At 34.5% G+C, this 13,514-nt stretch overlaps 1 protein-coding gene across 1 annotated transcript in view; it reads right to left on the bottom strand.

Moving 5' to 3' along the window:
* Positions 1-241: 241 nt before the first annotated feature.
* Positions 242-13,514, bottom strand: part of MINDY3 (MINDY lysine 48 deubiquitinase 3) — a 91,084-nt gene continuing 77,811 nt past the window's right edge. Inside the window, exons 12-15 of the mRNA XM_078149674.1 lie at positions 11,312-11,384; positions 8,235-8,322; positions 5,517-5,588; positions 242-1,349 (exon numbers count right to left, since the gene is read on the bottom strand). Of these exons, the coding sequence (XP_078005800.1) occupies positions 1,200-1,349; positions 5,517-5,588; positions 8,235-8,322; positions 11,312-11,384 (383 nt within the window). The 3' untranslated portion in view covers positions 242-1,199. The remainder of the gene's footprint in view (positions 1,350-5,516; positions 5,589-8,234; positions 8,323-11,311; positions 11,385-13,514) is intronic.

Raw genomic sequence — 13,514 nt, forward strand, 5'->3', positions numbered from 1 at the left:
ATTGCTACTTAGCCTTGAATTAAAATATTGATGGCTATGGGTCCTTTTATGCAGAGTAAGGGCATTTTCTTAGAGGAAGATCAGAACCTGGGTAGTCTAGAAACTCCTAAATTGGTTCATTTAGCATTTTTGTTGAGTTATGAGATTTACTACTGAATTAGACAGATATTATCAACATATCTGAATGTAGGAAGAGATATTCATTTTGGATAATTAATGTAAAAGAAATTCTAGATTATAGTTCAGGAAAAAAGTTTGTTTATTTAGAGCTATCAACTAGGATCATAATAAATAATGTAATATACTAATGTAATAACAGATGTTCTCATGCAGTTAACACAGTTACAAATATACAAGAAAGCTGGCTTACATTGTTGTTGGGACAAATTCAGAAGAGTATTTGGCAATACAATAAAAGTGAACAGTTACAATTATAGAAAAGAATCTTTGTAAACCTATTTTTACATTCCTCTCATACATCTCTGAATAAATTAATACATCATCCCCTTAGTTTCTGCCTTTCAACATGCCAGGCAATTAAGCCAAAGCAACAGACAACTGTCAAAAGATAGAGCTGATGATTTATGTTACATAGGAATATTTCTGAGGTGTACCATCTGACCAACATTTGTACAAGCTACTTAGTCGAAAAAGGATTTAAGAAAAGAAAACAACAAAAACCCAAATTTGTATGCAATTTAGTGCTGAGGCTGAGCTATGATATGATGTAAGCCAGTATTATTTAAGTAATAAAACATGCTCGGATGAATTAAAAATGCAAGCAGAGGTGAAGTTTTTCAACTTTTTAATGTACTTTAATGTAATAATATAGTTTTCAATTCTGATGTCCAGTATGCAGATGCTACAGTACTGGACATTTATAATCTGCCTGTAAGAGATGGCAAATTATCCTAGCCTGCAAATAAACATACTCTATTTAAAGCTTAGAATTAATTTTTATTGTCAATATCACAATGGCCCCAAATGATAAACTTTAACAGAAGACATTTAAAAAGAAATATAAATTAAATATATCCCAAACACTGAAAAAGTGTTTTAAAATTATTTACAATTTATCAATGATACCAGTGTATATCTTCATTTAGCCAAAGTATAATATTTTACATCTAACTGCCATTTTTTTCAACCCTTCTCTAAGTATTTGCATGTACGATCTTCCTTATAAATACTTGGGTAAATCAGTTTAGCGAGGGAGAACGGTCTGTGGTCCAGAGCAATTCTATATATGGCCATTTGGTTTGGAGACAGCGTTTAACTGGTGTGTCATCTGTCTGAAGCATAGGATCTTCAAAGCCCATAACGACTGCTGTGCCTTCAACATACATGACCTGTTAAACAAAGATGACACCTACAAGTTTAGCCTACATGTTCAGAATAACTCCATGAGGGATCTACGCAATCTTCAGGAGTAGCAAGTAAACTCTTCCACTCAGGTATTAAACCTGACATTGGATTTTGTCTTAGTAGAAATTATGAGTAAAACCATCTGTTCTTAGGCTACAGACTGGGGATGCATTTGTAATCTGTTTACAGGGAAAATCTGGAACTAAAGAGGAATGTATGTACATACAACATTGTATGGCTGGCTGACTATTTTGGGTTTGTTCAAATTTAATAGTTAAAATATACATATGACCTCATAGAAAGCATGCAAAACACCACAAGAATGCCTCAAATGAAGAATTTTTCCATTTGTTTAAGCTGCATGTATATGGAACCTATAGCTCCAAAACCTAGATATTTACTCAGTAACAACTGATATATTCTGAAAGGCTCTTTTTGCAACACTCCCCTCCCCAACCTTCAATGTCATGAAGTTCAATGTAAAGTTCGGGGGCTCTTGGATCTTTTTGGCACAGAAATCATGTGTTGCTTTGGAAGATGCTTCCATAATTTCAATTTTGTTTTGCTTTAAGTATTGACCTATGACTTCATCAATGTGGAGAATTACAGGTGTGCAAGCTTCTGCTGATATTGATCAACAACCATGCGTAACTTGTAGTCTTAGAAAACTGCCTGGGACATTAAGAAATTAAGTCACAAGCTAGTTCCCACAGGAGTAGGGAACCTGCGGCCTTGAGGCTGCACTTGAGGACCTAGAGGGCCATATGTGGCCTTGAAGTTTGGATTCAGTCAAAGGGCTGCACTTGAGGACTTAGAGGGCCACATGTGCCCTCGAGGCCACAGGTTCCCCACTCACTCCTGGGCTAGTATGTGTCAGTGGCAGGACATGAAGTCCACAGAAGGCTTTCTACTATGCCATGCTTCTACAAATTTTAGCCAAAAATATATCTCATTTGAATACTATATGGAAAGAAGAAAGAGTAAATAGGTGAATGTTAAAAAAAAAAAAAGAAACTGGAAGCAACTGAAAAAAGGATGTCAGGGAGAAAGATACATAAGAATAAATAGAATTGTATGGAAGGGAATGGCAGTCAGAAAATATTTACATAGGGAAACAATTCTATATATATATATATATGTATATACACATATAGATATGTAATATGCATACACATGTACGTATATCAAAGAAAAGAAAGAGAGATAGTTAAATGGCTTGGTAAGTAGCTTGAACCTCTTAATCTGTATAAGACTAAATGAAAATCAAAAGAAAATATTTTAACTCAATTATTTTATTTCTTCATTAAACAGGTTCTTATAATGCTCTATAATTATAATGCTCTATATTATTTTCTCTATTAAAAATATCTGCTAATCACCAAGGACTATTAATTCAAGTACATATTTCTAAACAATATCAAGAAACTAAAGTTTATGCTGCAAGAATAGATTAACTATTAATTTATGCCTCTTTCTGTGCAAGATATAATATGATGATTAACATTAATGAATAAGAGACAATCATGTAATAATGAAGTTCTTCCAAAAGTATATTATCAAGTAAAAAAATGGTATAGGCTAATATAAAGTACACTCAAAGTCTTACTTTTGGTACCCTCTGTATGATCAAGCCCTATTACTGCAATACAAAATATTCATATATAACATAATATATAATACAATATAATAATACATAAAATACTTATCATGGCACATAACTAGAAAAGCTTAGAGAACCAAACTGTTAGCTCAAAAGGGTCTTTCCAAAAGAAATACTTTAAATAAACTAGAGCATTGTTCTGTATCACTTGGTTAGGGGAATGAGGCACAAGTTTATTCTATCCTAGAAAGTTTGGAAGACATGCTTTAAGGCAGGCCTGCATGACATATGGCCCATTGGCCACTTGCGGCCTGCCAAAAGATTTCAGGCAGCCTTCGAAAAATGTAGAGGATGTTAAAGTAAAGATGTAATGGGTACTTTGTCCCTGCCCTGCTTAACCAGCCTTCCACTGGTCACTATTGTGCCCATCAGGTAACTTGGGGGGGGGGGCTGCCACAGCATGCTCTCCTGTTTGTCATGTGACTCACACCAACCAACCATCATCAGTCTGTCTCTAGTCTGAGAGGAGTGAGAGTCATATATTTTTGTTGTGTTTTCAGTGTACTCAAACTTATTACCACTTAGTAATTCTTTTTAACATTAATGTGATTTCATGATGAATAAAAATCTTAAGTAATAAGTGTAATTAATTGATATTAATTGAAATTTCCCTTTTTAAAAATATAGTTTATTTGCAAAATAGTTTAATCATTAATTATACCTTCACTTGGAGAGTGAGCTGCTAAAAACCTATCTGTAGCCAGAGGAAGTTTAGCCAATTTTAATTTTTGCCCCTATCTACTGCCAAGTTGTGCAGGTCTGCTATAAGGTGAGATTTATGTGAATTTTTATTTTGGCTAAAGCACTTGTGTTCTTCTGTTTCTTTTCTTAAAAATTTCAGTTCTTTGCTTTTATGTTCCCAAATTAAACACTCTTATGAAGAACCATACAAAAAGAATGTTGTCCAAGTTTTTTATATTCAAGAAATAATACCATAGAACTTTTTCACACAATTTAAAGTTCTTTTTAATTCAGTTCAAAACTCCTTTGTTCACTTACTACTAAATACTCTAAGTTCTTACTCTAAAACTGTTCAATCTCTCTCATTTTGTTAGTTCTTTCCTTTAGCCTGTTCAGAGATTATACCTCCATGAGTTAACAGCATAGATATTTTGGGAACAATTTCTATGAGCTTTCCATTCTAAAATATGCCAAGTCAATACTTGTTGCCTGTTGTGATTTCTCCAGACATTTGTCATAGGCATAGCTAACATGACTTACTGGAGAGAGGCTGTGTCGGTGAGCAGACCAAGAACAGGCTGGGGTCCAGGACTCAGTGTTACTCCTTGCTCTACCAAAGACTTGCTACATGAACACTGAGGGGGGAGCCGGAGGGGAGAGCCACTTAATGTCCCTGTCTCTCAGTTGCCTCTTCCGTAGAACATGGATGCTATGACCAACTTCCCTTGAAGGGGCAACTAATTAGTAACTATACAGCACTTTATGTGACAAAGTACTAGGCCAACTTTAAAACTCTGAATGGAGCACTTAGGAACAGATTATAAATAGCATCTAAGCTTTTGTACTGTAGATCTATATGATATAGAAATAAACTATTCTCACAAAATGAAAGAAACTCAAGTCACCTAAGTCACTGAGTGTAAGTGAATACAATCTCTTGCTTACTATTCCCTTCACATGTTTATGAAGGGTGATGAAAAGACCCAATAAGGAAGTTGTGGCCTGAAGGATGTCTGTGAGTGACAAAGAGGTGGGCTGGTCATGTAGTAAGAGGGATAAAGATGTACAGCCTGAAGGCTTTAGTGATACCCAAGAAATGTTAAAAGAACCAAAGGAAGTCACTGGGTAGATGTTTTCTGGAGGATTTATGGAAAGACATGGGCAAGAATTATATCAGATGAGAGGGCACGAAGGGCTTATGATTTGTCTTGGAGGTGGGAGAGCTCATGTGGATGATACAGGATCACAGATTCATTACGAAACTAAAGTACAATTTGTTTTTAGTTTCAAGTATAGTTGTTCCCCCCCCCCCATTTTACCAAAAAGAATCAATGAAAACATGACTTTCCAACTCAATGCAATCACGTCAGTTTTTGTATGGTACAAGTTCCCCTTCCTGAATTAAAAAAAAAATGCCATTGGCAATAATGTGCTACTTGTAGTTTTTAAAATGCCTCTGTTTTCTCCTTTCAAACCATTTTTTTCATCTATATTAATCAAAACTTCCACCTCATGTGACTAACCATAATGCTGACTCAATAGCGTATGTACATTGAAGATATTAACACACACCGAAATAAAACCTATTTTGTGATAGTGAAACATAATGCTCCAAAATGTGATACCTATTTATATGCACTGCTCATACTAGAACATGGCACCTACAAAGGATGATGTAGATAGCAATAAAGGGAAAATAAAGAGAATTTTGAGATCAAGTCCTAATGTAGAGCTCTTATAATAGTTATGTCCTCAAATATTTCTACCACAGACCCAATTAAAAATAAACAATTTATTTAAATAATCATACCTTTTCATTATAATTAGACTGCTTTAATCCATTGTAGTGGTATACGGTAAATGACTCTGGCACACTGGAATCCTACGACAAGTAAAGTATCATTATATATTTAAATCACAAATGAAATTGTTTCTAATTTGTAACTGAAGCTTCAAATGTCAAGCCTTGAAAAGGCTTACAAGAGATGTATTTAGAAAAATGCACCCAAGCATTTTATTCACTTCTAAATAACCCGTTCTCAGAAATCCTGGCTTGTCTGCAGCTGTGTGCTTGTCCCTTGGCATAGACTTTGGACTTTCTCCACACAATGTCCCTTGAAGGCTGTCAGCTCTTGAGTAGCAGTTATAATGAAAAAGAAACAGTGTCACAGAGAATGACAAATTTACTTCAAATGTTATTCTATATGAAATGGCCATCTGGAATGTGACTTCCAAGCCAACCCTAATGTCCCTGCAAAAACCTGTGATTAATCCCAGCTGCCTAAAGGGCAAAGACCAAACTCCTTTACCTGGCATGTGATGCTTTCTGCACTCTGACCCCCACCTCCCTTCTCTAGTCTTTATTTCAATGACTAATTTTCATGAACACTCTGCTCCAGCCCAGTTGTTTTATTTACTCTCCCTCAAAAATGCTTTCACCTTGAGGCACAATTTTCATAATTGCTAAAACCAGACTATCAACTGGAATGTTCATCCTTTTCCCCTTAAGGCTACAAACACTGTCTTTCTTTTGAGGACCCAGGTCACATCTCATGTCCTCAAAGAAATGTCCACTGATTATTGGGAAGGGATTTTTTCCTCCTTTCAACTACCATGGCAACTGTCTGAAGCATTCACTGGGCAACTATTCACCTCTTGTCTTGTCATGTGTCTGCCTCAGAGAGCAATTATGACCTCCTGTTGGGGGCAAACACTATCCTAACTGCTTGGTATTCCCTGTTGTGCCTTGCACAGGTGGTGCTCAAATAGGTTTAGAAATTTTTAAAAAATATATATATAGCCTGTGTGTTAATGACAACATTTTAATAGAAAAATTTATAGGGACTATGCCACACAAATGAAATGATCTAATATATATTATGTGACAGTGTTAATAAACTTAAATTCAAAAAATGCACCTAAACACACACTTACCCCCACCTCTAAGTACAATTCTACATATGCCCACACCCATACCACCCCTAACACTTTTTTGGGAGCAGAGTACAGTTTAATGATATTAAATAGGAAGATATCCTACTTCTATAAAGGTTGGGAATTACCTCAAACTTTTTTTAAAATTAAAGTTCTTTTATGGATCTTTCCATTAGGATAACACACAAAATTAAATATTGTAAGGATAGGAATATATTTTTTGTTTATTTAAGATATTATGTCATTGAGAAACATACTTGTGACACTTATTGAAAGCATGTCAGAAATGCATTAATTAAAAATCAGATTATTATTTCAACTACAGAAAACAAAGAGGATGAAGTCTATAATGTTAAATACTTTTGCAATCTTCCCTTCATTAAGTAACTGCAAAAGATTTTTTCAATCAATAGCTTAGGATCTGAAAACCTATTAAAAACACAAAAACAAAAAAAACCCCTTCATTCTTTTTCTTCCCAAATTTCCATGGCAGTTGCAGGTTTAGAACGTGTGTGCTCTAGTAATTTAAAAAAATGATCAAAATTTTATGTTCATAATTCTGTTTACCATTTTAGGAATATAAGTATTATGATTCAGAGCAGCTGTTCAAATCTGACACAGAGGATTAACAATTTAAATTCTTTTAAACTCTTCTAAATTGCAATTAAGTCTTTAACATTTTTTCCCCCTTCTATTCTGAGTTATTTTCCATTTGGCAGCTATCTCCTTTTTGTAACAGTGGTGAAAATGATATGGGTAATTTTGTAAAAAGCACTTAACTTCAACTTACAATTGTGTTATTTGAGGAGTAAAGGACCAAGGTATATTCAGGTAACTGTGTAACTCAGTTAAGTGACAAAATCTTACATTAGAGATGAGACAAGGAACAATCTATAGAGAAGCAGAGTTAACTTGCCCAGTATTCAATCCCAGAATTCAGTGCCTCACAGGAGACTGAGAGGGGAAGGTAGAAACTGGTATGCAGCACAGTGGTAACAGCCAACATATCCCCAAGTTGATGATCTTTTGCTAGGTGTTTTTTTTTCCTTCTCCAAGAAGAAAGAGGTTATCTGTAAGACTGAGAGTCCTTGGAAGAAATTCCTACCACCTGCTCTCTTGGCTTTCTTTTTGGCAAAAAAGTGTTCTAGTTTTTAAAAATTCCAGGTCATGGGACCTGGCACAAGGAACCTCGCTGCCACACAATCCTGGTGATAAACCCAAGCCTCAGATTGAGGACAACTCACTTGTGCAGTGATTTAACACGCTACAATGCATTTTTAGTGTACAATTATGAACTATGTTTTTTTTTATCACAAAATAAGCAAGAACAGTATAAAATAGTAATTTCCTTCTTCAAACTAAGTGAACATACACAGATATTCAGAACTTAGGACAATCTTCCCATTAAATATAAGTATGTACATACACAAACACATACATTCTTACCATGAGAATCTTTAACAGAACAAAGCTTTCTTGACCTAACTAAATCTGTAAGTAGTACGATAATTTTAAAAGTATAGGAAAATTACCAGCATGATCTCTGAGGACCTCAACCATATTAGGAATCAATTAGCACAATTCCTTATGTTACCTGATCAGGAAAGAACTCCTGGAGAAAGGGACCCAGTAAGATAATTCCTAGTCCTTCTGGGTCTAACTTGTTCTTCATGAGGTTGACACTATAACAATATCAGAAAATACAAAAACAGTAAGTGCACTGGTACATTTTTATTCTTACATGATTAAAATATGTGGCATTACAACACATCTCACTGCCAAAAATTCTGAGAGCTGTTCTTTTTAGAACCTTAATGACAAATACATAGCAATGGCACTTGATTTGCCAAAATGTGGTTATTTTTAAATCAGAGTAATCTGTTACCATTTACAATTAAAATTGTGAAGATAATTTTGAAGGTTCATTCCTTATTAGGTAAAGTCATTTTGAAATTGGGGGTTTATAAGCCTAGACCCATGGCACTGCCCCCTGTCAGGAGGAATTTCTTTCTTTTGTCTGTTTTTAAAGAAATATTTTTATAGAGGTATAATTCACTGTAAGAGTACAAATCATTCATCTCCCCCTCCCCCCCCTTTCCTGGCAGAGTGGAAAGTACATTGGACCAGAAGTCTGAGATCCTGTTCTTGGCTGTGCTGGTATCTAACTGCGTACTCTTGAGCAAGTCAGTTTCTCTAGGCCATAATGCTTTATCTGTGAAATAAAGGCTTGTAGTTGATCAATAAAGTTCCTTCCACCTTGATCCTGCTATACTATTTAGATATAAGAATGACAGCGTTGTATAGTAGAAAGAATGTTGGACTAAGAATCAGGCTCAGCTGAGATCAAATCTCAGCTCCAACACTCACTAGATGTGTGATGACAGGCTTTTCTTAGACTACTGTTCACTTATAAAAATGGGGACACAGTATTTATACTAACTACTTCACAAGCCTGTTGTGAAGATACCTAACCTTAGTGTGGTATATAAAAGGGAGTTCTTCGTAAAAAGAAGTGAACTTCACCACATGCTACCGAAAATATAATTCTCATAAGCAAATGCAGTAGAAATCTTAACCTATAACATTGTGGCGTGGGAAAAGGGAATTACTCAGCTCAGAAACAGAAACATGATATGATTTAAGGTCTGATATTAGGCTAGAAGTTGAAACCTCAAAGATAAACCACATTGCATTTTGCCCTATTACAATTTTATTTTAAGTCTTATCTACTGGGGAGGGAGAACACTGTTCACCATTGCTAAAGAGGAGTGAAGACAGAAAAAAACGGGTGAGAGGTAGAGGATGAGATTTTTCAAACCTGAAGTTTCCGTTTTGAAAGCCAGTAATTTAGGGTCCTTTGAAATACCAAAATATAAACATGTTATTCTAGTTTGGTTTTTAATCCTCTGCTGTGTCCTTCAAGTGTGTATGTGTGTGTACGGACACATACACAAAAAACTTACATGCAGAATAAGGCTATCAGGCTACCTATTATCTAACTTAAAAAGTAAAGACTTTGGATTATCATATTCCATCTAATGAGTCTGAGATGATCAGGTCAGTAGGAATGAACAGGAGGCCTATAAGGTCAGACTCATGGATTCAGGCCTATTTAAAAATAACTTTACAGAGGGGAACAAATCATTCTACCACCACAGACTGGACCTCAGTCATTTTACAAACACATAACACTAGTCACAAGAGTGGGTATGAGGAGCTTTTAATTTACGCCCTTAACTATAACTAGAAAACAGTTTAAATAGGTCACTATTGTCTTCTTCATACAGCAAGGATACCACCAAATATTATAATAACACGTGGAAAATGTGGGTTAATTTTAAAAATAACTTATACATGGGAGTGGGGGTGAATGGGGAAGGCAAGAAAGAAAGCAACGACTGCAAAAGGAGAAGAGATCCAATTTTCTCCTCCAAACTGATAGGCTTCAATTAGGCAGTTCTATACTTGGAAACTGGTTCTATCTTTTTTGAAAGGAAGCCTGGTAAACCACCACCATACCATTTGCTACAATAGTTAAGATTCCTTCAGACATCTCCTTTATGTTATAAACCTGTCCACCTATGCTTAACTATTGAATATGTCTAAATCATAGTTCAAGGTGATAAGATTCTGAGATATTAATTTAAACTTGATTAGTTTAGGAGTGTTTATATGTAGCTGCATACTTTCAAAGAGACCACATGTGAAATTCATCTAAAAAACATGAACGGTATTATGAATACCGATATTGTTTATGTTGCTTATGCTGTGAAATCCCTTGTTACATTACTTTACATGTTTGTTTTTTTATTGTCAGATGAAAAATGTGCAGAACCTAAAAGCATTAGAACTTGAAATTCATATTACTGTTCAGAAGAAACTGGTCAAACTTCCAGATTTAGTTTCATATTTGATCAACTTATATTCCACTTAGTATAATAAAAATGCAAATTATCCCCAAGGAGAGACAAAATGCAAAAAAAAAAATTTCTTTTTTAAGAGGAGGCTATTATATATGTGAAAAGTGCCTCTGCATAAAGGTTATGAGGACTAGAAAAAAATGAAACCTGAATGAAAGACTGGATTCTTTACATACCGACACTCAAAGTATTTAGTCTAGATCACTAAGTCATCTGGAAGTGTTCAATCTCTTTGACTGTCTTTAACACATAAGGATGAAGGTCAAAGGGCTGCTGGTTAATGACAGAAAACACTATCTTTTATCAGTATCTATGATATAGAAAACTGTTATAAATTTCTTCAAAGCTGCCCAAAACAGGTTCAAAATGGAAAAATAGAAAAATAATAAGAGATTCAAAAATTAAGTTTTGGTAGCTAACAGAAAAATACTTGAAAATAAAAAAAAATCCAAATAAACCATAACCCAACTTTTTAACAACATTCTTTTAAATGCCCAATAAAAGAGACAGAGTACCATACAGGAAAGTTAATTTTTGGTTAAGTACAGTCTCAAAATCTTTCTTCCTTTTTATCCATCCATCTACTCAAACTGATCATTCCTTTAATTAGAATACAATTCACTATGACATTCGTGTATATGTACATAAACACATACATAAATAAAATAATTAATGATGATATGGTAAATTTTGATTTTAATGGAAATTTTATTTATGGTCAAATAAAAGCTTTAATTTTCTATTATCTTACTATTCAGGATCTGATACAAGGTCCAAAGCTTTCATCACATCTTCTAGAAGTGTATCAGGTATAAATCCATTATCTGCAAAAATAACAGAAAATTAGAAATTACTGCAGAAAGTATCAACATCATCTTTGCAAATGTAGTCTTCAAAAATCACTGCAGCTGCACAAATTCTCATAAAAATCAAATAAGAGGGGAAAACAAAGTGAAACACATTAAATTTATTTTAGGTTCCTTGCCATATTCTCATTTGGACTTCTATTTCCCTTAGCTTGGACTTTTCATGGCTAATGATTAACATTACAAACAAACAAACAAGTTTAATAACTTCAGCTTTAGAACTCTACCATGAAACTCTAAAATGAAGTAATCTTCCCATGAAGCCTTTCCTATAAATGTTTTTTTAAAAGGACACAGTTTAAACTGACATTTAAAATTATATGGACACATTCAGCATTAAACATCTTTTTTTTAAAATATTTTGTTTTCATCATCTAAGATCTATTTTTTCACCCTCTCATCTCACTGCACTTCCCTCAACCCCAACTGAGAACACAAGAAAAACAAAACCTATTACAAACATGTATAGTTAGTTTAAAATTTAAAAAAACAAAACAAAACATTGGCTACATTAAAAAAAAATTGTCTCTTTCTGCAGTCAGTCTTCCAACTTTCTATCATGAGGTGAGTAGTATGTTTCATCATTAGTCCTCTAGTACAGTGGTCATTTTGCTGGCAAGAGCTCAGCACAATAGTACCACCACAGTTATATACCATAATTTGTTCATCCATTCCCCAATTTATAGGCATCCCCTCATATTCCCATCCTTTGCAACACTCAAAAATGAGTTATAAATATTTATGTATACTCTTAGAGTTTGTTCTGCTTAGGACTAATCCCTTTTTAATCTATCCTCCTTCTATTTCTCCCTCCTGTCTTTTCCTTCCAATTTCCCTATTGTGTGAAATATATTTTTGCCCACAACCGTGTGTGTGTATGTGTGTGTGTGTGTGTGTGTTCTTCCTACTTTTGACCACCTGAGATGAGACTGAGATTCAAGTGTCAACCATTTCCCTCCTCCCCTTCTCCTCCTTATCTGTACAGATATCTACTTGTACACCTTCATTATGTGAGATAATTTCCCCTAACCTTCATTTCCTTCTTCTCTTAAATACCAGTGTATTCTTCTTCTTCTCTATTTCTTCCCCTTAAGATCATCAAGACATAATATGACCATTCCAAGGCCTTGTCTAATTGGACTGCATCTGTGAACCCTAATGATAAAAAGGTTCAAAGGAGATACATGTATCATCTCTCCATATCTGAATGTAAGCAGTTTATCTGTTATCATTGTTTATTCACGTTTACCTTTTAATATTTCCCTTCATGTGTGTGTTTGAACTTCAAAGTTTCCAAGCAGCTCTGGTATTTTTACCAGAAATGCTTGGAAGTCCTCTATTTCATTAAAAATCCATCCCCTTCCATAGCATCATACTCAGTAATCCTCTGTCTTCTAGAATATCATATAAGCTCTCTGCGCCTTCAAGTAGTGGCTGCTAAGTTCTGTCTGGTCCTGACTATGGCTCACTTGTGCTTGAATTCTTTCTGTTTGCTTGTAATATTTTTCTTTGAACTCGAAACACTGGATTTTGGCTATGCTGTTCCTAGGAGTTTTTATTTTTCAATTTTTTATCAGGAGGTAATTGGTGGATCCTATTTCAACTTTGCCCTCTCATTCTAAGAGATGTGGGCGATTTTCTTTTCAGTTTTCTTAAAGTATGATGTCAAGGCTCTTTTTTAGGTCATCGTAGTCAGACAGTCTCATGATTAATTTTTCTTCTCCTCAATCTGTTTTCTAGATCATATGTTTTTGCTATGAGATACCTTATATTTTCTTCAATTTTTTTCCAGCCTGTAAATTCTGTTTTAATAGTTCTGGTTGCCTCATGGAGTCACTGGCTTCTATTTGGTTCATTTCAATTTTCAGAGAAGTTTATTGTTCAGACTAGATTTTGCATCTCTTGTGCCAAGCTATTAATTCCCCTTCTAATTTTTTCTTCCCTAGCTTTTATTTCTTTTTCAGTTTTTTGTTCCATTTGTTTCATTCCATTATTAAAATTTTTTTAAAATTCTTTTTTTTTTTAAACTCTTGCTTCATCTCTCCTAGGAATTCTAGTTGAGTATGTACCCATATTGTGTTTTTTCTC

The sequence above is a fragment of the Phascolarctos cinereus genome, unplaced genomic scaffold (assembly GCF_003287225.1).
Source record: "Phascolarctos cinereus isolate Bilbo 61053 unplaced genomic scaffold, phaCin_HiC Scaffold_1;HRSCAF=81, whole genome shotgun sequence".
Taxonomy (NCBI): Eukaryota; Metazoa; Chordata; class Mammalia; order Diprotodontia; family Phascolarctidae; genus Phascolarctos; species Phascolarctos cinereus.